Below are 25,506 nucleotides of genomic sequence, written 5' to 3' on the forward strand. Positions count from 1 at the left end.
TAGGAAACTTGATTCCAGCTTCTGGTAGTGGGAGGGCGGAGCATGGCGTGTGTGTGTGTGTGTGTGTGTGTGTGTGTGTGTGTGTGTGTGTGTGCTTCAACTCATTAACGTGACGTTTGTGAGTCTGTGTGAGCATCTGTCCACGTCTGTGTCCATGCATCTGCGCCAGAGCTGGACCGGGGAGCATCTTCCCTCCTGTGGGTGTGCAGTTGGTGCCCCCAGGTCAGAAGGTCTCGTAGGGCGCCAGCGTGCGTGTGCAGCCTTAGGTGTGCGTATGGCTGTGTGTTCGCTGTGAGCGTGAGTGTGTGTGTCCCCTCGTGGGTCGGGAGTTCTGACAGTGTCTCTCTGAGTGGGACGGCGGGTCCCACGTGCCGCCTGCCTGCCGCCCGGTGTGTGTTAAACGCCCCCTGAGTGGAGGAAGCCTCCCCCTTTACGGCCCGCCTGGCTGGCAAGGCGCCTGGGACCCAGCCACCTCTGCCCCTGGAGGGGATCCAGCGCCGGGCCGGCCCCTTCCCCTGTCCTCCCCACCTAGTCGCGCCCGGAGGGGCTCTGACGAGGGGGGCTCCGCGCCTCCCGGCCCGCGCGGGTCCTCAGTCGCGGGCGCTCCCGCCCCCCCTCCGCCCCCCCTCCGCCCCCTCCTTCTCCCGGGCCCTCCTTCCCTCCTTGCCTCCCGAGCGCGGATTGCGGGCGGGGTGGGAGGAGATTGCGCCGGAGTTTCCATTTCATACCCCGCGGCTACAAACTTTCTTTCTGTGTCTCGCCCTCTTGCAGTATGCAGCTTCTGCTGTCATCGGAAATGCCAGGCCAAGGTAAGCGGCCGCGGGCCGGCGCTGGGGACCGGCGCGGGGCTGGGGACCGGCGGCCTCGGGGTCGCTGCACGCGAGCGCGGACGCCGGCGGGGCGGGGGCGGTGCCCGGGTCGCCCTCTCCTCCTCCCTTTGTTTATGCAAAGCGCCAGGGCGCGGGGACTGGGCGCAGGTCAAGGTGAAGGCGAAGGCCGGGGCCCGGGAAGAGGGGTGGTGGAGCCCAGTGGGGGAGCGAGGAGGATCCGGGTGGGGGCGCGGCTCCCATTCTCTGCGGCTACTGGAGGTGGCTGGCCTGAGCCCCGCGTTCGAGGGAGGAGCCCTTGGTGGTATTTTCCTTGGTTCTCAAGGGGGTGTTTTTTTTTTTTTTTGGGGGGGGGGCGTGGAGACAGCTACAGAGGGAGAGGGGGATGCATTTCGGTTACCCTGCGAGCCCCGCAGAGTCCTGGTTGGCCGGATTTGGCCAGCCTGGAAAAACTGGGGCTGGAACCACAGTCGCTGGTCCCTGAGGCCGGGAGGAGAAAATAGGTGGGGGCGTGGGGAGGAGGGTGGAGGACTGGACCATGCATGGCCTGGAACCCTGGAGCGACTTGCCCACCCTTCTTTATTGGTCAGGTTCCACCTTGATCCTCAGTTTCCCCATCTGTATTTCCTGGTTCCTCTTGGTGGGAGAGGGAAACTGAGGGAAGAAAACCAGCCAGATTACTGGGTATTGGTTGGCTGGGCTGGCTGGACCCCCGTGCATCCTTTCAGTCCTCCAGAGAGGAGGGATGGACCAGCTGGAGTCTGCATGGACTGATGGGGGTGGAGGGGTGTTGGCAGCAGGATGGGTTCTGAGCCTGGGAAGGAAATTGTGTCAGATAGGCTCAGCTCTCTCTGGAGGTGAAAATGTCCTGCCTTCCCTTTCACAAGCAGCCAAGGTGTGCACATTCTCCCATTATTGCTAGTGGCCTCCCTGCCCTGCCTCCCCCACCTTTGCTTTCACACTTGATCTTTCAGGAAGGAATTCAATGGATGGAAGGAGGAGGGAGGATGCTTCAGAAAGAGCACGGAGCAGTTGAGGCTTCATATATCTGGCACATCTCATGGCTTGCTTCTGATTAGCTGGGTGACCTGGAGCCAATTGGGTGACCTCTCTGAGCCTCCGTTCCATCCTCAAGGGTGTGGAAGTACAAGCCTGCCTTATGTGAGGATTAAATGGGATGATGCGTGTAAAGTGCTGAACCTACACAGTAGGTGCTCAAAAGTCACTGGTTGTTACCAGTAGGTCGCTAGATGCAAGAGGGGTGCTGAGGGAGCCGGCTGCAGGGAAGCCACCTCCTGGGTGACCTTGTTTGCACAGCCTTGCCAGGGTATGTCTCCCCATCTATAAACTCTGGTTGGGGTGCTCACCTAGTAGAGGTGCCAGGGGCCTGGCTTGCAGTAGGCACTTCCTCACAGTGGGTTTTCTGCCCCTTTCACTGACTTCTGCTTTTACACCCCTTCAGCCTTTTCTCTCTCTGCATGGGTCATGAGTTTCTGCTGCTTCTTCCACCTTCCTCCTTGTTCTGTTCATTCAGAGCAGAATTTTCCCACCTAAACTTCAGAATCTTCCAGATTCCCTGCTTTTCCCCAGCCTAGTCCCTCCTCATATCTGTTTCTCTTAGTAACAATTAACAATTGTACAGTGCTTTAGACCTTAGAAAGCACTTCATGTGCATTATTTGATTTTATTCAAATTATATGATTTTATCTTTTGATACAATCAAAACATAAAACACAGTTCTCAAGCTCAGAAGGGAGCTCAGAAATCATCTTTAAAAAAGATGAGGTTGGCGGATGAGGAAACTGAGGCACCAACAGGTTGAGTAACTTCCCCAAAGTCTCACATGGTATTTCTTCACCCATTCTCTTTTTAGGCTTCATGAGCCTACTGGCAGATATTTCTTGATCCTTTCCTACCCCTCCTCCTTTTGCTTTCCATCTCTTAGCAGCAGCAGGATATATTTAGAGAAGATAAAGAGAGGAATTTACTAGCAGTGAAGAGTCTGAGTAGGGAGAAAGGGTGGTCCATACAGGCCCAGACAGGTGACAGGAGATGGCCCCCTTGTTGTACATCAGCCTTTTGGGTGGAGACAGAGGGATGCCAAAGATGACCTCAAGTATGCTAGGGCTTGAGCTGCACGAGGTCGCACCTCTCCAGCTCTGCCCAGCCAAGGAGGCCCGCCAAGAGGGGAGAGGGTGGACTGACAGAGCAGTGGCCAGTCAGACAGAGGGGGCTTTTTATAGGGCTTTGCTCCATAGGAAATGAGACCCACTGGTGAGCTCCACCCAGCTGGTAAGAGTCTCCCTTGAAACCACAGCTCTTACTACTGCCCTGCCTTCTTCTCCTGCCTGAAATGGTGATATGAGTCCCAAAGCACACAGGAGAGCTCTGTACTCTGGATTTTATAACCAGACCAACCTGAAAGTCATGTCATCCATCCCCCTGCCTCTAGGCAGGATTCTCCCACTATATGTTTACTGTGTACCTTCTAGGTGCTAGATACTGTTCTAGCTGAACAAGACAGATGAGGCCTTTGTTCTCATGGAGCTTATGTTCTTATACGGGAGACACAATGAATAGGCAACACGTTATAAAGGGTTTGAGCTAAAGCAATGGGTTGGAGAGTGACTAGGCTGGGGTAACCCAGGAAAACTCTTGGAGGAAGCTTCATTTGAGGTGAGACCCAAATGATGTTGCATGAGAAGCTGAGAGCTGGAAAGGCCTGAGGTGAGCAGACCTTGTCATGCTGGGGAAAAGGCCATGTGGCTGGAGAATAGTGTGCTTGGGAGGCCAGTGGGGCATTTTGAGCCCAAGAGACATGATTTGGCTTCCCTTTTGAGAATCCCGTCTTTCTGAGCAGGGAGATGGGCCAAGAGGCCCCTGAAGTTGCTCAGGTGAGAGAGGCTGTTGGATCAGTCCTGGGCACTTGCAGGGAAGGTGATGAGAAGGGGTCGGGCCTGGGATGTAAGCAGAGCCCGGGAGCCTTGTTGCTAGCTCGTATGTTGGGTTGAGGGAGAGAGAGACTCAAGGATGACTCCTAGGTTTTTGGCCTGAGCAACTGGGTGCATGTGGTTCCATTTACTGAGATGGATGAGGTGTGTGAGAAATTTCTAGGGAAGAAGGTGCCAGGATTTCTGCTTTACTGGGTCTCTTATTTCACAGTTCTTTTTCTATGCACTGGGAATTTCTTGGTGATATTGACTTTCTCTTGTCCTCTCAAGTTCAACCTACTCCAGCCACCCCACTGGTTTTGAATGCCTTAACATGCAACCCTCTAGATTGTTCCATAGCTCTGAGAGGAGCTGTATTATTTATTGTTTCCTAATGAATTACCCCCAAGTGTAGCATTCCTAATTAGGAAGAGGCTAAAGGAGCAGACAAGAGCAGGAAAGAAGTAGCAGCAAAACCACTTTTTAATTCCCTCCCCAAAGTTTTTGTGCCTCATGACACAGGGTACTTCAAATAATAAACTAGTCATTTATATTTTTCTTATTGGGGCATAACTCACCTACCATCCAGTGGACAGACTAATATACAGTTGATACATTTTTGCATAAATATAAACCATGTCAGGATCTGAAACATTTCCAGCACCACAGAAACAGCCCTTATGCTCCACTCCAAGTCAGTATCCACCAAAGGTAATTGCTTGTCTTATATGTATCATCAGATTAGTTTTGCTTGTTCTTGAACTTCATATAAATTGCATCATACAGTATGTTTGCCTTTGCATCTGGCTTATTTCACTCAACATGATGTTTGGGAGGCTCACCCATGTTCTTGGGGATTGCAGTGGTTCATTCTTTTTTATTGCTATGTTGTATTCCATTGTATGAATAAGCCACAATTTATTTGTCCATTCCACTGTTGATTGTCATTTGGGTTATTTCCAATTTTGAGCTAGTATGAATGGAACTGCTATGACCTTTTAGCTACCTGGGTGTTGCACAGAACTTCATAAATGTTTTCACTCATCTTAATAGTTCTGTGAGGTGAAAGGGGCTCATGGTAGCCCCATTTTACAGATTCCACACTTAAGGCCCAATGAGGACAGCCATTTGGGTGGGCTAAGGGCACTTTGCCACTGTGGCTTTCTACAGGATTCTGGCACTTTCCTGGGATGAATGGGTGGGAAACAGGTGAGAAGTGGAGAGAGAAGAGTGAGCGAGAGGAGCAGAGAGAGACAAACAGAAGAGACTGATCTAGGCACTGGAAAGGCACCACAATTCATGGAAACTCTCTAGCTCTCTCCCTAAATCTTGTGAAGGAAGAGAATTCTAAGCCTCCCTTAGCCCCACCTTTATGTCTCCTAGGGGTCTCTCTTTGTCCCCAATTGTTTCTCTCCTGCTGAGGATTTAAAATGAATGGCCCAGGATTTGTCTTCCCCTTTTATTTTCAGCACGTGCACAGAGTGCATGTACACAGCAGATTTTCTTCTCTTTTGCTTTTCTCCTTGCTCCCCTATTTTATGACCCCACAACCTTCAGATCCATTTTACTTCCTTATTATTTTAAAAATAGACTTAATGTTAGGATAGTTTTAGAGTTACAGAAAAGTTGCAAAGATAGCACAGAGCGTTCCTGTATACCGGAGACCCAGTTCCCCTAATCCCCAGATACATTTTTTTGGGGGAATGTAGGCGAGGGGGTAAAGAGTTTTTTAAGAAACAAGAAAATGAGAAAAGTACCCAGTCTGAGGCATGGACCCCCAGCTGCAGGATGCGATGCACGCATGGGGCCCCAGGTCAGGGCTTTTAAAAGTCCCAGATACGTTTTTGAGTAACACTCTTCTCACTCCTAATTTTCCCCTTGTTTTGAAACAGCTGTCCCAGCTGACAGCAGCAGCTCCGCTCAGTGAAATGCTGAGTTAATCGGAGTTGAACAAAAGGAGCGGGTGGCTGGGCCCCAGGCCTCCGCCTCCTGCCAGCCTCCTCTCACCTGTGATTTCCTTCCTTAACTCTCCCACTCCCCTGTCCTGAGCACCCAGCACTAGCTCAGGTGGAGGCAGGAGGCTGTGGCGATGACTTGGCCTCCTCCCCTGTACCAAAGGGGCTTAAATCCCATCCTTTAAGCTTGAAAAGAAAGGAAATCCCATAATTAACCCCCCTTTCAGGCACCATACACATCACCTTCTGCTCGTCTCAGGTAAACACACCTGCAGCCCGCCTTCTCACTTGTATTGGATGCTTGTATTCTTCTGCTACAAGAATAGCTGGGTCGGGGCAGGCTTGTGGTCCCAGGAGCCTTTGAGTCCCCTGAGACTAGCCGAGTATTTAAGCTCTTTCAGCCTCGGAGACAGACCGTGGGGTTTAAATTCTGGCTGCATCCGTAACCAATGGCGTGACCTGGGGCAAGTCACTTAATCTCTCCGAGCCTGTTTCCTTGTCTGTAACGTGGGGATTGTAGAATAGGACCTATCTGGGAACGATAACCCACATAAAATGCCAGGCCTGAAATAAGACAGTCAAAAAAGGAGCTAATATCTATTATTTTTTATTCTTCCTGTCTTCTCCGACCTCAGAAAAGGTGGGGAGAATCTCAGAGAGACCAACAAAACTTGCTGAGGGCAGTCTTGCTGTACTAGACCCTTTCATACGTTTTCCCTTCTCTTTCTCCTTTTCGAGGAAGATTAAGGAAACTCTGCAGGTGAATACAGTGTGTTGTCTGCTTGTTTATCTGCCTCAGGTAAGCACCTGAACTCCATACCAGTAGTTTCTGACTTTGGCTGCATACTGGAATGAAAACATGTCCACAGAAAGATTTGTTTATAAATGTTCATAGCAGCTTATTCTTAATAGTGCCAAACTGGAAACAACCCAGATAACCAACAACAGGGGAATGGAGAAACAAATTGTGGTTTATTGGTACAGTGGAAAACTACTTGGCAATGAATGAACTGCTGTTAAGCACAGCAATGTGGATGGATTACAAAAAACAATGGCGAAGCTAACAAAAGCAGATACCAAGGAGTACATACTGGCAATTCCATTTTTATGATGTTCTAGGAAAGGCACAGAGTGACAAAAATCAGTTCAGTGGTTACCTGGAACCAGGAATGGTGAGAGGATTGACTGTAAAGGGGCACGAGAGAGATGTTTTTGGGTGATGAAAATATTCTGTATCTTGATTGTGGTGGTGGTTTCGCAGGAATACATTTTTTAAAATTCATTGAACTATATTCTTACAAGGGATGCTTTTTTTTTTTTGATGTACATTGTATCTCAGCAAAGTTGATTATAATAAAAGCTCCTCAGGTGAATCTCCTGTGTGGGTGAATTTGAGAACCACTGATTTATTAGCCCTGAATGAAGACCCGTATCTGTCCTCGCTGATTTGGTCAGCACTGAGCACAATGCCACGTGCTAGTTCTTTTTTCATGGTTGTCGGGCTCCCTCACTCTTTTTTTGTAACAACTTTATAGTGATATGATTAATATACCATTAAATTTAATGGTTTTTAGTATATTCAGAGAGTTGCGCAACCACTACTACAATAAAAGTGCATACTTCAGTGGTTTTCTGTATAGTCACTATGTTGTGCAAGCATCACCACTATGTAATTCGAGAACATTCCCATCATCCCCAGAAGAATCCCCATCCCCATTAGCAGTTAGTCCCAATTCCCATCCCTGCCAATTCTGTGGCAACCACTACTCTACCTTCTGTCTCTATGGATTTGCCTATTCTGGATGTTTTATATAAATGGACTCACGCAATATTTGACCTTTCATGTCTAACTTCTTTCACTTAGCATATTGTTTTCAAGGTTCATCATGTATCAGAACTGCATTCTTTTTGATGGCTAGATAAGATAATAGTCCACTGTATGGGCATACCACATTTTGTTTATCCATTCATCAGTTGGTGGACATTTGGGTTCTTTCTACCTTTTGGCTATTATAAAAAATGCTGCTATAAACATTCATGTACAAGTTTTTGTGTGAACATATGTCTTATTTCTCTTGCGTAGCTATCTTGGAGTAGAATTGCTGGGTCATATGGTGTGATACTTAAGCGATTGTGTCAACTTGGCCAAGTAATTGTGCCCAGTTGTTTGGTCAAGCAAGCACTGGGCTAACTGTAATACAAGGGCATTTATGGACTTCAGTCACCATTGACTTTACTGCAGTGGTAAATCATGATAGCTGGTTATAATTACATTGGTCAGGGAGATTGCCATCAGCAAGAGTGAAGCTTAACCCAATCAGTTGAGTGCCTTAAAAGGGGAAGTGATTCCAGCCTTGAGAGAGAATTTCCCAGCTCGTCTTTGGACAGCCAGCATCTTCCAGAACTCATCAAGAACCTTCATGGGACTTCACTGCAGCCCTTGGTTGCAGCCTGCCTGCGGAACCTGGACTTGAGCGTCCCCACCGCTGTGTGAGAGACTCTTATAGAATCGCATACTATTGACAGATCTCTCTTGTTGATTCCGTTTCCCTAGAAAACCCTGACTAATACATATGGTAACTCCTAGTTTAACTTTCTGGAGGAACTGACAGACTGTTTTGCAAAGTGGCTGCACTATCTTACAGTTCCACCAGTAGCATATGATGTTCCAGTTTCTCCATATCCTTATTATTATCCAACTGTAACATGACATCTCATTGTGATGTTGATTTGCATTTCTCAGCTATCTAATAATGTTAAACTTCCTTTCCTGTGCTTATTGGCCATTTGTATATTCTCTTTGTAGAAATATCTATTCGGATCCTGCCCATTCTTAAATTGGGTTTGTTGTCTTTTATTATTGAGTTGTAAGAATTCTTTATGTATTTTAGATACAAGTCTTTAATTAATATATGATTTGTAAATATTTCTCCCATTTTGTATTTTGTTTTCTCAGTTTTGGTAGAGTCACTGTGATTTTGATGAAGTCCAATTTATCTATTTTTTCTTTTGTTTCTTGTGCTTTTGGTGTCATGTCTAAGAATCCATTGTCAAATTCAAGGTCATGAACATTTACCCCTATGCTTTCTCCTAAGAGTTTTGGCTCTGACACTTAGGCCTTTTATTCATTTTGAGTTAATTTTAAAATGTAGTGTGAGGTAAGGGTCCAACTTCATTTTTTACATGTGGCTATCCAGCTGTCCCAGCACCATTAGTGGAAAAGACTCTTCTTTCACTATTGAATGGTTGTGGCATCCTTGTCAAAAATCAATTGACCATGGATACATGGATTTATTTCTGGACTCTCACTCTAGTGCACTGATTTATGTTTATCTGTTTGCCAGTACCACAGTCTTTATTGTTTTTTAGTAAGTTTTGAGATTGGGAAGCATGAGTCCTCCAACTTTGTTCTTCTTTTACAAGATTATTTTGACTATTCTGGGTCCCTTCCCTTGAGTTTCCAATTGAATTTTAGGAGAACTTGTAAGTTTCTACAAAGAAGCCATCTGGGATTCTGACTGAATCTGTAGCTCAGTTTGGGGAGTATTGCCATCTTAATGTGTTAAGTCTTCTGATCTTTGGACATGAGATCTTTATTTCTTTCTTTAGATTTTTAATTTCTTTCAACAATTTTTTTAAAAAATTTCAGTCTATGTGTTTGGCACTTCTTTTGTTAAATTTATTCCTAAGTGTTTTATTACTTTCAATGCTGTCATAAGTAGAATTGTTTTCTTAATTTCATTTCGGATTTTTCATTGCTGGTTTACAGAAATACAATCGAATTTTATATAGCAATCTTTTTACCTTGCAACTTTGCTGAATTTATTAGTTCTAATAGTTTTTTAGTGGAGTCTTTAGGATTTTCAATTTACAATATCATTTTCTATGAATAAAGATAGTTTTACTTCTTCCTTCCCAATCTGGGCACATTTTATTTCTTTTTCTTAGCTAATTGCTCTAGTTAGAATCTTCAGCATAATGTTGAATGGAAGTGGTAAGAGCAGACTTCCTTGTCTTGTTTCTGTTCTTAGGGGGAAAGTAAGGGAAAAGCATCTAGCTTGATGTTAGTTGTGGGTTTTTCATAGATGCCCTTTATCAGTTTGAGGAAGTTCCCTTCTATTCATAGTTGAGTGTTTGTTTTTTTTAAATCATGAAAGAGTACTGGATTTTGCCAAATGCTTTTTCTGCATCTATTGAGATGGTCATGTGGTTTTTGCTTTTTATTCTATTGGTATGGTGTAGTAGGTTGATTTTTTTCTTATGTTGAAGCAGCCTCTCATTCCTGGGATAAATCCCACTTGGTTATGGTGTACAATTCTTTATATATGTTGCTGGATTTGGTTTGCTCGTATTCTGTTGAGGACTTTTGCATCTATATTCATAAGAGATATTGGTCTGTGGTTTTCTTTTCTTATAATGTTTTTGTCTAGTTTTGGTTTTAGGGTACTACTAGCCTCATGGAATGAATTGACTAGTGTGCTCCGTTTTGGAAGAGTTTGTTAAGATCTGGAATTAAGTCTTCTTTAAATGTTTGGTAGAATTCACCTGTGAATCAATCTTGGCCTGGGCTCATTTTGAGGTGGTGGTGATGGTGATAGTAGTGTTTTTTTTTTTTTTAAGATTTATTTTTATTTATTTCTCTCCCCTTCCCACTCACCTACCCGCCCCAGTTGTCTGCTCTCTGTGTCTATTCACCGTGTGTTCTTCTGTGTCCGCTTCTATTCTTGTCAGCAGCACTGGGAATCTGTCTCTTTTTGTTGTGTCATCTTGCTACATTAGCTCTCCGTGTGTGCGGTGCCACTTTTGGGCAGGCAGAGCTTTTGCCCTGGGTGGCTTTCCTTGCAGGGTGCACTCCTTGCATGTGGGGCTCCCCTACGCGGGGGAAACCCCTGCATGGCACTGCACTACTTGCGTGCATCAGCACTGCGCTTGGGCCAGCTCCACACGGGTCACGGAGATCCTGGGTTTGAACCGTGAACCTCCCATGTGGCAGGCAGACGCTGTAACCTTTGAGCCAAGTCTGCTTCCATGATAGTAGTGTTTTGATGACTAATTCAAACTCTTCACTTGTTATACATCTATTCATATTTCTAATTTCTTCTTGTGTCAGTTTTGGTAGTTTGTATCTTTCTAGGAGTTTCTCCATTTAATTTGTTATCTAATTTTTGGCATACAGTAGTTCATGGCAAAAAGTTTATAATGCTTTTTATTTCTGTAAGTTTGGTAGTAATATCCCCTCTTTCATTTCTTATTCTAGTAATCTGAATCTTCTTTCTTTTTTTCATGGTAAAGTTAGCTAAAGGTTTGTCAACATCGTTGGTATTTTCTCCTTCTCTCTTACAGAGTTCTTAATTGTAATAACTTTGCTTAGAGCCACAATTTACTGAGTGTCCTCTGCATGGAGACTCTTTGACACTCATGTGGCTTAATCCTTCAGTCATCATATGCAAAGCAGAGGTAACTGGCCACACCATCAAATGAGAAAATTGGGATGAAGTACTCTGTACCTGTCGTGCAGCTAGCAGAACAGTGGAGGTGGAGTTCCAGCTTAGGTCCAAGTGTCTATCCTCAAGGCCTGATGGCTTTTCACTTTAACAGGGAACCTCTCTTGCTCTACCCTGGGCCCCTCCTCTCTATGCCGAGACCTGTCTTTGCTTAGGGTACGAGCCATAGCCACTGTTTGATCACATCACCTGTCCATGAGCCTCAGCAACACCTGGGGAGCCTGTTACACATGATCCTGCCACCCTGGACTTTGGTTATCTGAGTCTGGGGCCAGGCCCAGGGCTCTGCATTATTATGTTACACACCCAGGGATCCGATGCTGGGGTCCCTGAATGGCATATTGGGTAACGAGCATTTGCCCTGGAAGGCCTTGTTCACCGCCCTGGGCCCAGGTTCCCAGGGAAGCCGCTGGCCCTCTGGGCCCTCTGTTCTGTTTTAGCTTGGTTTCTGCTTCTCTCGGGCTGGGGATCAGTAGTGAAGTGGGGCTCTGGTGCAAAGGCATTTCCTCTGTCCTTTATAAGAAACGTTGCAGGATGCCGTAACTCCTCCCCACCTCACCCCGCTCCCAATGTTCTTCAAGTTCTGAGGGAACAGAGTCAGGAGCTACAGGGGTTAATGAGTAGGCTTGCATTGTGTCATGTGTGGTCTTTTAGCATGCACACACACACACACACACACATACTGCACCCTATCGGCAGGGAGGGGCAGGCCCCAGGAGAAGGTAACTCCGGGCTGTGACTGACTTCTCATTTCCCTGGAATGTGGCTCCCAAAAGGTCTTGTATGTTTCAGCACTCTGACTCCGGGGCTGTGTAAACATCATGTAGGGGATTGCTGCATCGGAGAGACATACGAGTTAGAGAGGAGGAGGGTGAGAAGCTGGAACCGGGAGGGAAGGGGCAAATGGGAGATGGAGAATCAGAGCCAGAGGGGGATCGAGGAGAGGAAAATCCTGGGGTCGTGTTGAAACAGGAAATGTGGTGAAGTATGCTGGAGGGAACAAAGGCCACCAAATTCCCACTAAGAGTGTGAGGAATCTGGTGAGGGCTAGACTGTGTGTGTGCAGTGGGGAGCGGAGGGGCCGGTGCAGGTTGGGAGCCCTGATTGTGGGCTGGGGGGGGGGACAACTCCTCTGAACCCCTGGCCCATGCCAGCCTCCGCTGCTTCCAGTGCTCGGCTTGGGCGTCTGGGTTGAGTGCTAGAGCAGGCTGAGCAGGGAGAGGGGCTCAGCCCTGCTGCTGGACGCCCACTCCTGTGGCATAGTGAGCCTGGCGGGCAGGAGTTGGAGCCCCCTGCCTCCTGGGGCACCTGCTTTTGGCCGAGAAGCAGCTGGTCCTGAGGGAGGGTCCTGCAAAACTGCCCAAGAGCCCCACATCCTCTTTTCTGGGGGCCTCCTGGCTCCACCTAGACGCCAAGACTCAGTTTTAGCTCTGAGCCTCCTAAACCACTGACCTCAAACCGATCGCAGAGCCTCCATGCCGTGAGCGGCCTGGCAGAGCTGGAGCTCTCTGGCTTGGGATTGGATGGATATGGGCTCTGCCATTTACATGATCTGTGTTATACCCAGCAAGTCATTTAACTGCTGAAATCTGCAATTTCCTCATCAGTATACAAATGGTGATATTGATATCATGCCGACCTTGCAAGGGGTAAATCAGATGTTAGGATTAGAGAAAATGTTTTAGTTTGCTAAAGGCTGCCAATGCAACATACCAGAAATGGATTGGCTTTTAAAATAGAATTTATTAAGGCAAAATCTTACAGTTCCAAGGCTGTGGAAATGTCCACATCAGGGCATCATCAAGAGATGCTGTCTCACCGAAGGTCGGCTGCTGGCAGTGCTGGACTCCTGCCGTGTGGCTAGGCACGATGGTGGCCGGCGTCTACCTTCTCCTCCGGGCTCACTTTGTCCCTGAGCTCTGGACAGATCAGGCATATGGCATGGCTCTCCTCTCTCCTCTTCCCTTCGGCTTTGGCTGCCTGGCTGATTCCAGCCTCTGGCGTCTGGCCCGTGTCTCAGCCCCTCGGCTGCCTGCGATCCTGGAGTCCCCTCTCATGTGGCTCTCTTCCTCCGGGTCTCTCTGAATGTTTCTTGAACCATTTATAAAGGACTCTGGGAAGAGGGTCGAGAGCCATACTGGGTCACAGCTCACTGAACTACCCCAATCAAGGCCCCCAACTGAATCCAATCCAATCAAAGGGTCCCACACCCACAGGAATGGAGTAAAAAGACATGGTCTTTTCTGGGATACACAAAAGCTTCAAACTGTCACAGAAAGTGTAGGCAAAATCCTGGCATGTGATATGCTCTTGCTTAACAGATGATAACTCATATTCAGAGACCCTAAGGTAAAAACAGCTAAATGCCCCAGAACTCTAGCAGCCAGCTTGCTGGGGCAGCTCTATGAGAATGACCACAATTCCCCCCCCCCCGCCCCCGATGCCCTCCCCACCCCCCGACTTCTCTGTCTGCAGCCACCAGCTGGCCCCTGCGTCCACTTTCCCAGCAGTTCCCCACCCCCCATCTGCCCAAGAGGCCTCCGCTCCTCTCTGGGGGTTCTGGCCCTGGCTGATGAGTGACTCGGCCACCCGTCCCCCGCAGCGGCAGGCAGGGTGGGATGTTAGCTGGGGGCCATTAGCAGGTGAGGGTGTCCTGGGGCACAGCAGAGCAGAGAGAGTCACGGGTCAACCCTCTGGCCTGTCTCTGCCAGTGCCAGGCTGAGGAACCCCAGCGAGGGTGGCCAGAGGTGTCTGGGCTCAAGCCAGGTTCTGTTCCCAGGGAGCAGGGGAGGAAGGTCACTCGTAGGTCAGAGGAGCTCCTGTGTCCCTTCCTGCTTGCGGGGGGTCACACTGGCTCGAATTCCACTTGTTGTACGGCTTACCAAGAGTCTCTAACCTTACACCCCCAGGATCCCATTTGCTGTAATCCTGACAGCAGCAGTAAGAGAGGGCCATGCCTCTACCCTCCTGGTATGGAGAGGGAGCAGGCTCAGAACGTGTGGGCAGGGCACTTACTCAGCCAGGACGCTGGTGGCTTAGGCAGAGTCAAATGAGGCGTCTGACCTGAGGTGGTGACGGTGGTCAGCTGGGGCCCAGGGCTGTGATTTCTCTTCTCCTATACTTGCTGTCTCTGTCAGTTGAGCAATTTTGCCCAATTGCTCAAATTGCTTAGCTTCTTTGTGACTTGGGTTCCTGATCTGTGAAAAGAGTCTTTAAAAATAGTTGCTGTGTCATAGGATTATTGTGAGAATTAAATGAGTTAATGCATAGAAAATACTTTTTTTTTAAGAGGGTCAAATTTTAAATTATTATTATTTTTATTAAATTGTCTTTTTTTAAAGGTACATAGATCACAAAAAATGTTACATTAAAAAATATAAGAGGTTCCCACATACTCCAACCCCACCTTCTCACTCCTCCCACATCAACAACCTCTTTCATCATTGTGGCACATTCACTGCATTTGGTGAATACATTTTGGAGCACTGCAGCACTGCATGGGTTATAGTTTACATTGTAGTTTACACTCTCCCCTAGTCCATTCAGTGGCTAACAGCATCTGGCAGGTGGTAAATGCTTCATAATGACCAACCCTGATCACCACTGCTCCCCTGTCCTTGGAGTCCCAAGATAGAGGTGCCTTTGGGCTGGAAGTGTGGATGGGATGGCTCATCTGCCTTCCTGAGCCTTTCTGAGCCTCCAGGTAGGACAGGTCCCCACCTGACCGGGCTGTCTTGTGAGGTGGCGTGCTCTGGGCAGCCATTTTGCGTGGGGAGGGCGCTTGGACCGAGGGCAGTCAAGGTCTCTTGTACTAAGATTTGGGGGCTTGGGAGTTGGACTTGGATTTGCTTCTTGCCTCCCCCTGATTACAGCTGAGTGACCTTGGAGCATTTTCTGGGCTGCCCTGATTCTTAGTTTAACTGGGGTCATAACCTTCCTGCAGGGTGGTGGTGAGGACGATATTAGCTAAGGCAGGGAGAGTGCTCCTGGTGCCGGAGGCCATGGTGGTTGCTTTTTGGTTATTATCCTTAGATGCCAAGTCTGGCTTTCTCCAGGGACAAATTTTCCTTGGATTCCTGAAGCTGGAGTTCTGGTCTATTCCACTGTGTCACCCTATTCCTAGTCCAGATAGGTTGCTTTTTTTCCCTGGGCAGGCTGCATTCTCCATGCCTCTGCCCTTTTGACCTGGGCTCCATCTGCTTCCCCGAGGCGCCTGGGGTCCAGCCTGCTCCTCTGTCCCTTCCCAGGTCAAAGCCCTCTTCCCTTCAAGGACTCAGTTCTTTAACTGCTCTTGGGTTCTCATTCTGACCCCGCTCTGGGTCTTCTTTAGGACCCACTTTCAAAAAACATTTTATATTGAAATAATTGCAGACTTACAGAAGAGCTGCAAAAATAGTGCAGCCTTCACCCACCTCCCCCGAACACCAACACCTCCCCAAATCATTGTACAGTTGTAGGAACCAGGAATTCACACCGATCTGATATAACTGCCCCTTTTCTGGCCTCAGATCCAGTTAGGGATCCTATATTGCTTTTAGGTGTCAGGTCTCCGTACTCTCTTCCAATCTGGGACAACTCTTCAGTCTTTGTCTTTCACGACTTTGGCGTTCTTGAAGAGTCCTGGCCAGTTATTTTGCAGAATGTCTGTCGATTTGGGTTTAGTTGATGCTTTCTCATGTTCAGATTGGGATTATGCGTTTTGGCATGAATGCCACAGAAGCGATGTTGTGCCTCGCCCAGGGCAAGTGCACACCAGGGAGCACACGGTGTCTGGGATGTTAACTCTGGACATTTGGATGAGGCGATGCCCCTCACTTTTCACTGGAAAGTTACTACTTCCCCCCATTATAATGAATAAGTATCATGTGGGGAGATACTTCGAGACTATACACATACCCTATTTCACATCAGACTTTCACCACCAAGTTTAGCTTTCATCTGCGTCTCTTGCCTGCAATTTTGCCGAATGCTGATTTTCTATTTCCAGTTATTAATTGGACGTCTCCTATAGAGAACTGTCCCTTATTCCCTATTTATTAAATTATTCATCTATGTCAATATGGACTCCTGGATATTTATTTTATTCTGTGGGTTATCATCCACTATTATCATTTTTTCCTTTGATCAGATGGATGCACCTGTGTCCATAGGGAGTTCCTCCAAGGTGGTGGGACCCAAGGCCCCTGGCCTTCCTTATTTACTCACTGACGGTTATTCTGTAGGGAGCATGGAGGGCCATTAGCTTTCCACACGTCCACAGGATTACTCATCACAGTCATGCTCTGGGGGTGTGAGTTGGGGTGGGGGGAGGATACAGGGGTCCCATCGGGCTGATTTGGGGCGGAAGTCTCTAGTTCTGGTCCAGGCCTTCTTAGTCCCCAGATTTGACCTTTGATACCTGCCCTTGGTGAGCGCTTGGGCAAGCTCGTCCTTCCATCTGTAAAATGGGAGGATCATCAGTGTTTTTGGTGGGTGGGTGGGGGTCCGAAGAAGGTCTGCCTTTGAAACCACAGGGCTGGTGGCAGGCACTGGCCAGGACTTGGAAAAGACACCCTGACCTTGAGTTTTCATTTCTTCCGGGGACTCACCTGGGACACCCTGGCCTTCCTGGAGAGGCTGTTGTGGTGTCAAAACAGCAGTTCCTCTCTGAGCTGCTCCGTCTGGAAGAGGGTAATCAGAGAGACCGCAGTGGGTTAACCACACAACGCAGGCGGGCATTGCGGCTGCAGGGAGTGTATGTGTGTGTGTGTGTGTGTGTGTGTGTGAGAAATTATCCTGGAGGGGGCATGGGGAATGATTAGGGGTGCAGGAAGATGTTCTGGGACTTGAACCAGCAAGTGGGGCAAAGCCACTGAGCAAAGCTCTTGACTGGGCAGAGTTCCCTGAATTCTTTAGGCTGCTGGGGAGGGAAGGAGGGAGAGAGGCCTGGCTTTCCTGGAATTTGAGAAGGAGTTATGGGAAGCTGGGGAGAAAGGGGTCTTCACGCAAAGGGAAAAGCCTAACTATATCCCTAACATCTCCCCTGCTGATAGGGCCTTGACATTTCCCCCAATGTCCCTATTGTGAATTTTCCTCCTTCTTTCCGTCAGGGGAAACTGAGGCCTGGGGTGGTTGGAACCTCCATGGAGTCACAGGTTCTAGACAAAACCACTGGGGATAACCAGATCTTTTTTTTTTTGTTCTTTGCAGAGGACAGCTTGGGAGGAAACAGGGTGAAACTGCAGCTAGAGGGAGTTGGGTTAGCTCTGAGGAGGTGCCGTCTGCGTTTGGCTGGGGTGGGCTGAGCCTTCCCGCACTGCTGGGCTGCACGGGGGGTGGGGGTTGCTGGGACTGGGGCTGGAAGGAGAATCCCAGCCGCCCTGCAGTGACCTGGGAAGGAGCGCGAGGCTGCCGGTGGCTCCTCAAGCCCCACGTGTTCTCATCATGTCGCCCCGCACCCACCCCCGTGAACCCAGCCTCCCGGCCCCTGCTGTCAGCCCAGCACCCTGGGCCGTGCGCCTGCCCACCCTCAGCCTCACTTTCCTCCTCCACAGAATGGGGCTAAGGAAAATACTCTCTCGCTCGCCGGGGTGCAATGGGACGCTTCTGAAATGTGGGGTGCCAGTCCTGGGGGGATCTCTATGTGCGGCTGGCACCCCCCTGCTCCCCGCACTCCCGGGGTGAGTGAGTGGGGTCTCCCCAGGTTGGCTGAGGGGCCGCATGGCAGTGGCACCCCCGGGAAGCCCTGCCACTGTCCCTGCAGCTGTTGCCCCGTGCCCCGCGCCCCGCGTGGGGACGGTTCGCGCTCTGCCCTGGCCCAGGAGGCCTCTGCGAATAGCGCCTGACCTCAGCGGCGCGGCATCCCTCCCCCGCCGGCCGCATTCCTGGAGAGGAAGAGGCCGAGCTGCTGCCACTCACTCCTTGGCCTCGGCCCTGGCGGCTCCCAGCTGCCTCTCTTGTAACCTGCCAGCTGCTTCCTTCAGTTCAGCCTCAGCAGAGCCTTGAGTGCCCGAGGGCCCAAGTGTGGTTAATAATAATAATGACAATAATGACCATTTATTAAGCACCTAGCCATCAGTCTCCGTTGCCAAGCCCTTTGCCTGGATTGTACCAATGAAATTTTTTTTATAGGTTAAACCATGCCCTTTATTTTTATTTTATTTTTCTTTTTTAAAATGTAATTAATTTTTTTTATTATTGTTTTTTTAAAAAAAGATAAATAGGTCATACAAAACGTTACGTTAAAAAACATAAGAGGTTCCCGTATACCCCATTTCCCCCCTCCCGCTCCTCCCACATCAACATCCCCTTTCACAGTAAGGCCCATTCATTGCATTTGGTGAATGCACCCTGGAGCACTGCCACACCGCATGGACCATAGTTTACACTGTAGTTCACACTCTCCCCCAGTCCATCCAGTGGGTTATGGCAGGATATACAGTGTCTTGTGTCTGTCCCTGCAATATCATTCAGGGCAACTCCAAGTCCTGAAAATGCCCCAGTATCACACCTCTTCCTCCCTCTCCTTGTCCTCAGCAACTCCCGTGGCCACCATCTCCACATCAATGATACAATTACCATTCCAAGAGTCATAATAGTTCTATAGTAGAATATCAACAAGTCCACTCCAATTCATATTTTATTCCTCCATCCTGTGGACCCTGGGATGGTGATGTCCACTCCACCTCTAAATCAAGAGGGGGCTTAGATCCCATGTGGCTGATGAATATGATTCTCCTGCTTGCAGCTGTAGATACTCTCGGTTCCCTGGTGTGGTGGATGATCATCCTCACCTCCCCATCAGCTGACCTGGGTAAGTCTAACGAACCGGAGAGTAGGTGTTGCAACTCTGCTGAGGTTCAGGGCCCAGCTGGCACATGCACAGTCCAGAGAGTCAAGCCTCCTGAGCATACGCCAACCCCAGTGCCAACCACAGGTTCAGTAAAAGTGACAGAGGAGGCATGTGTAGAGAGGTCACATCTGAGTCCAACTCCATTACATTCAGGTGCACAAATTTCAAAGTAGGGCCCACTGGCAAGGCACTGAACTCCAGAACCATCTGTCATGACTGTAGGACCTGTGTGTCTCTGTAGCCCTCAGGAGCACCAGTACCTGGGGTTGTATCTGCTTTGGCTGTCTCTGGGGTTCTGCTGAGATGTGCATAAGCACGACCCCTGTGATGACCTCCCAACTCATTTTGAAGTCTCTTAGCCATACAAAGTCATTTGTCTTTACCATTTCCCCCTTTTATTCAAGGTCTTTTTCTAGTTGCATCATCAGCTGAGATACCAGGGCTGGGGATTGAACCGGGGACCTCGTGTGTGGGAAGTCGGGGCTCAACCATGGAGCTATACCGGCTCCCCCAAGTGCCTTTTTTTTCTTTTGAAGATTATTTTTTATTTATTTACCGCCTCTCCCCTTGTTGTTTGTGCTCGGTGTCTGTGCTCTGTTTCTGCTCATTGTCTGCTCCTCTTCTTTTTAGGAAGCATGGGGAACTGAATCTGGGACCTCCCATGTAGGAGGGAGGTGCTGAGTCGCTTGAGCCACCTCCACTCCCCGAGTGGTTTTTTTCATGTTTGCTTGCTTGTTTGTTTTTGTTTTTGGGAGGTTCCGGGATAAAGTCCAGGACCTCGTATATGGGAAGCAGGAACTCAACCACCTGAGCTACATCCACCCCCCCTCAACGATTCCTAAAGGAGTCCATGAGGAGGTGGCTCTTATTATTCTTCAGCTTTAGGGGGGAGAGGGGTTAAGATGGGGAAGAGAGGGAAGCAGAGGCTCAGAGAGGTTAAGCCACTTGCCAATACCACACAGCTAATGAGTGGGTGGATCCAGGACCCCTGTGCTGCTGCTTCCCGATGCCCCCAACCACAGCACCAGATTCTCATCAGCCTCCCTCTTTCTGGACACAAGATCCCATGCTGAGAAAGGAGATTCAAGAATGGGAGGCAAGACTTGCTCTTGGGCCTGGGCCTCCCGGGGATGGCTCGGCTGCCTAGAGAGATGGATGGGGCTGAGAACTTTGTAAATGAAGGCTTGTGTCCCTTATTCATTCCTTTCCCAGTTTCCTAGAGTTGTGAAGTTAGAAACCTGGGCAAGCAGGCACCCTTTCCAGGGCACCACCCTAACCCCTTGGTTTTTGGGCCTTTTTCAGGCTCTGCAGAGACAATAAAAGGATCCTTTTATCAGTGCTTTCCTGTGAGTGTCACATTTTGAGAAATCATACTCATTTCTCCATTTTTATTATCAAACACATTTTGACCTCCAACTAGAGCTTCCAAAATGCATGAGTTGGTGTAATTCCAGCTCAAAGCACAGAAGTGTGATGTTTTGAAGTTGAATTGCGTCTCCATTTCTACCATCCAGTGCCCCTAGCCGTCTAACCTCCACTCATCTTGCCGCAGTCTTGCCCCTTCTGCCATCCTCTGTGGAATAACTACGTGCCCCAAATCTGTTGTGCACCCGGGCCCTCCTTGCCTTCCTCTCCTTCCTTTTGTCCCAGACCATATCATTCTTGTCTTTCCTCCTCTTTCATTGCTTTAGCTCTCTGCTGGGCCCAGTCTCCTGCTGGACTGGACAGGTAAGCACCTGTTGGATGAGGTTCAGCCAGTGCAGGCTTAGGGGCCAGAGAGATGTGGGTTCAAATCCTGGCTCTGCAACCCACCTGCCTTGGGACCTTGAGAAATTTATGTATCCTCTCTGAGTTGTGGTTTCTCCGTCTGTAAAATGGGCTTGATGGTGTCTACGTTAGAGGGCCATTGTGGGGGCTGGAGACCACGGGAAGTAAACAGGCAGCCCAGAACTGCCCTTGCTAAAGGGCCACTGTGGCCGTTATCATCACCATTATCACGCGCCATCTCAGGCACCCGCCTGCTGCCAGCCGGGTCCATCCTCCAAACCTGATGTCTCGGGCACAGCCGTGAACCTGCATGGCCAGGATGCGGGTGAGGGTTTGGGCAGAAGATGAATCATTCCCGGGGAGGGGGTCGGGGCGGAGGCTGTTTTCCAAACTGCTGACAGTCTTGTTCCCCCTCCCGTTTTTACTGTAGCCACTCAACGCCACCCTACACTAATGCTTACTTCGTTTTTTAAGAAGCAGCTTGCTCTTTAAATATTTTACTCATTCTAAGCCATAGAATTTGTGGGCTTGATTTACAATTACCTGCTTCAATTTTTTTTCTCAACACATAAATACTTAATTATTAAGTAGATAAATATTATCTAAATAAATAAATATTAAAATAAAAAGGTTGAGCCATGTTTCCAACTAAAATCATCTCACTACATGCCAGGAAATAAAAGATCAGATAATTTTTCCCCCATCTATTTTTTTCTTTTTAATTTTTTATTACGTAGGACATATAGAAGTAGAGAGAACAGTGCCATGAACTCCCTTGGACTCATCCCCCAGCTTCAACAACCAGCAACTCTTTGCTGTTTTTGTTTCGTCTCTCCCCCCACCCCACCTCCTCTTTTTGCGCTGGAGTATTTTTAAAGCAAATCCCAGACGTGATATCATTTCACTGTAAATACTTTAGTATGTACCGCTAACAGATAAGGGCTTTTTATTTTAACATTACTACAATACCATTTAACACAGTCAACACAACTAATGCAATTTTTTAAAAAGATGTTGTAAGTTTACAGAAAGATCATGCAGAAAACAAAGACTTCCCATATATCCGTCCCCATTTTTAACATTTTGCATTAGTGTGGTACCTTGGTTACAAGTGATGAGAGAATAGGTAATAATTTCTTCAGATCGTCTAACACCCAGTCTGTGTTCAGTTTTCCCTGATGATCTCAAAAATGCCTTGTGTCAGCTGGTTTGCTTGAATCAGGTAGATGAACTCTGTGCTCTGTTTTAATTTTGTAATCAACACAGAGATCACCTGTCTTCTTACCAATCAGTTGATGGCCGGTGATCACATTTTCCAGAGGGTCCTTATTTTGTACTCTCCTATCCTTCTCCTCCCCCGCCCCCCGCCCCCATCTTTCCCTCCAGAAGTCTCTGTCCAGCTGGGTGCAGGATCAGGAGCTGTGGGTCTGGCCCCCTCCCCTCCCCAGCCTCCCTCCTCCCCTTGGCCTTGGCCTTGGCATCCCACTCTAGCCCCAGAAGGGAGCGGGGCTCTGAAAGGGCCTGGGTGCAGACAGACTGCGGGAGGAGCCCGGCACCTTGGGAGAAGTTGGGCGGGGAAGGAGACACTTACGCAGCTGACTCCCTCGCTGCCTCATCTGATAAATATTGTGTCCCTGAGATGTCCATGTAAGGCCGCCTGGCCTGCTCAGGGCTGGGGCCCACGGGGCTGGCCGTGGGGTCACGCAGCTCTGGGAAGCACTGCTGCCTGACGGGGGGGTCTGGCCCCGGGGTGACCGAGGCCTCATGGGAACACACTCCCCTCTTTCAGCTGCTCTCCTCATGCTGGCCCCACTCCCCTGTGGCCCCGTGCCCCCTGCTTTCATTGCCAGCCAAGGTCCTGCCCCGTCAGCCTGACCGGCTGGTCTCGAGCTTGGGGCGCCACTCTGATCCTCTCTGTTGCTGGCTCCTTGGGCTGGGAAAGGCACGGCCCAGGGTCTGCGGTGCTGCCCCCTTCCTCTCCTCCCTTTCTTGCGAGGTCCCACGCCTCAGCTCTGCTGGGTCGCGTGGTTGCCTTCGGGCATTGAGAGCAAGGAGTGTTGAATCCTGCCGCCAGCTTTCTCCCTGAGCTCCGGGCACCTTTGTGGAAGCTACAGCCCTTCCCTGGGCCTCAGTGTTCTTGCTGGAGAAATGACCGCAGCTCTTGACCTCTCAAGAGGGACACTTGGGATTTAGGTGTGTGCACGTGCACAGACTCCAGAAATGCAGCCCTAGAACATGGGTTGGGCTACGGGGGGAGGAAGAGCCTGAAGGGAAGGCTGCCCGGGATCTCCAACACCCGGCAGAACCTTCCAGCTCCTTGTCTCTCTGTTGGACCCCGTCTTATTCTCTCCCTGCTCCCTCTTTCCTTCCGGTATCTCAGGTTCCACCTCGTCGTCGTCACTTCTCTCGTCCTCTCCGGTTTGACTTCTCACTCTGGGTCCCTGTTACTTCTCCCTTCCCCCGGACTCCACACATTCACAGCATCCTCAGGGTTCTGCCCTGCTCCCCAGACCCCAGCCCTAAAGGCCAAAGACCTTTCCCTCTTGCTGTGTGGCTGGGGGAGCCCCTGAGTATTTTCCAAAGCCCTCTGTGACTCAGTGGCCTGGAGGGCTTGCTTCGACCTATCCCCTCTTCCAGGGAGACCCGCTTCGCCCCCGAGGAAGCTGCAGGTGCCCAGGAGCAGCTAGAGACCGCCTGTGTGGGGGTATCTCCTGTGTGCGTGTGCGTGTGTGTGCGTGTATGTGTGTTTTACTGAGAGCCCATGGGCTCGCCGTTGGTCCTGAGCTTGTACTGAACACAAGTCATTTTTTTTGTTCTGAGAAGGACACTGTCCCAGATCTACCTGGTGGCACTGAAAATGTGTGATTCTAAGAATAGGCCAGGAGCAAACTTGTTTTGAGGTTGTGGAAAGAGTCCTGGCTAAGGAGTTGGAAGACCTGAGTTCGAATTCTGGGTGTCTTCCTTTCTAGCCATGGTCTCAGTGACTCCCAGCGCCCTCCCTGGTCAAGCTGGGGCCAGCACAGGGCTGTGGGCTGTGGCAGGAGAAGATGAGATAAGGTGCTGAAACACCCCTGGCAGGAGGGCCCCTTAGCGTCACTGCAGCCCCGGGCGCTGCGGGCAGCGTGCACTCAGTACAGGAGGGGCCCGTGTGTGTGTGTGTGTGTGTGTGTGCGTGCTTCCTGGTTTGGGGGAACGAAGGGGCAGACCTGGGACACTTACAGACCTCCTCCTCTCCTTCCCTGTGTGGCTTCTCTGAGGGGAAACTGAGGTCCATAGCAGTCCCAGGGTCCCTGGAGAGGAAAATGTAGAGTAGAAGGGAGAGCGTCAGGCCCCTGGCCAAGGCGTCGTGGCGGTGGCGCCGGCCCCTGCGGCTCCTCCAGCGCAACGCTGCGGGGGGGGGTGGGGGGGGGGTGGAATCCACAGGGGTGAGACGCCGAGTCCGGAGTCCGGAACGTGCCGAGGATGCTTGGGGCCACTTATCTGGGCCCAGGAATGTGCTACGGTATTATTAGCCAGCAGCCTTCTCGCTTTGCAGTAACCGCCGGGCGGCACGGCAGCCACCTGTCCAGCTCTGCCTGCCCAGACAGCCTGCGGGGACCTGGGCCGGACCTCCCGTGGCTGGCGCTCACAAGTGTGCCTGTGTGTGAGTGTGAGTGTGTATGTGCACACGTGGGCGTGTGTATGCTGAGCGCTGTGTCTGTGAGTCCGTGTGTCAGCGTGGCCCTGTGGAGGCCTTCGTGCATGGGAGTGTGTACAGAAGGTGTGCATGTGTGTCTGTACATGCCTGTGCCTGTGTGTGTCTGAATACGGCATGTGGGTGTGCTTGTGTGAGTGTGTATGCATGTGTGCACGTGTGTGTGTGAGTCTGCACGATGGTGTGGATGTGTCAGTGTGTGCTCCCGGGGGCCTTAGGCAGCAGGAGGGAAGTGGAGGGCTGAGGGGAGGCGGTGGTGAGAGGAGCCTCTGGGAGGCGCAGGGGGAGGAGGGGACGACAGCAGGGGCTGCTGGGGCTCTTGGCACTGGGTCTCTAAGGCAGATCGGCTCTGAGCCCTCCGTCAGGTGGCCGAGCTCGCGCCCTCCTCTGTCACTCACTGGCCGGGCGGCCTGGAGTGGCTTCACCCCTCCAAGCCTCGTTTGCTGATTGGTAGGCTGGGGATAGCAACAGTACCTTCCATATAGAGTCACTGAGGATTAGAGTGGACTTACTGATGTTCTATTCATGAACTATTGTGATTAGTAATCGAAGAAAATGTGTCATTGATGTGGAGGATGTGGCCATGGTGGCTGCTGGGAGTAGGGAGTGGGAGGAAGAGATGAGATAGGGGGCATTTTTGGGACTTGGAGTTGTCCTGGGTGATGCTGTAGGGACAGTTACCGGACATTGTATGTCCTCCCATGGCCCACTGAGTGGACTGTGGGAGAGTGTGGGCTATGGTGTGGACCATTGACCATGAGGTGCAGCGGTGCTCAGAGATGTATTCACCAAATGCAATGAATGTCTCATGATGATGGAGGAGGTTGGTTAGGGGGGAGGAGTAGGGTGAGGGGGGTGGGGGGTATATTGGGACCTCATATTTTTTGAATATAACATTAAAAAAATAAAGACCAAAAAAAAAGAAGTATATAGGGCAATGTAAAAAAAAATGCAGCGCCTGGGGCCTAGCGAGAGCTCGGGGAGTGATAACGTATCAT

At 49.7% G+C, this 25,506-nt stretch overlaps 1 protein-coding gene across 19 annotated transcripts in view; it reads left to right on the top strand.

Annotated features, from left to right (window-relative positions):
- TNS1 (tensin 1) overlaps positions 1 to 25,506 on the top strand; it is a 216,761-nt gene that overhangs the window by 46,373 nt on the left and 144,882 nt on the right. For all 19 annotated transcript variants that reach the window (XM_058300129.1, XM_058300130.1, XM_058300132.1 and 16 more), the window contains one exon: positions 772 to 809. In XM_058300129.1, the coding sequence (XP_058156112.1) occupies positions 772 to 809 (38 nt within the window). The remainder of the gene's footprint in view (positions 1 to 771; positions 810 to 25,506) is intronic.

Source organism: Dasypus novemcinctus, chromosome 7 (genome assembly GCF_030445035.2).
Source record: "Dasypus novemcinctus isolate mDasNov1 chromosome 7, mDasNov1.1.hap2, whole genome shotgun sequence".
NCBI classification, from domain to species: domain Eukaryota; kingdom Metazoa; phylum Chordata; class Mammalia; order Cingulata; family Dasypodidae; genus Dasypus; species Dasypus novemcinctus.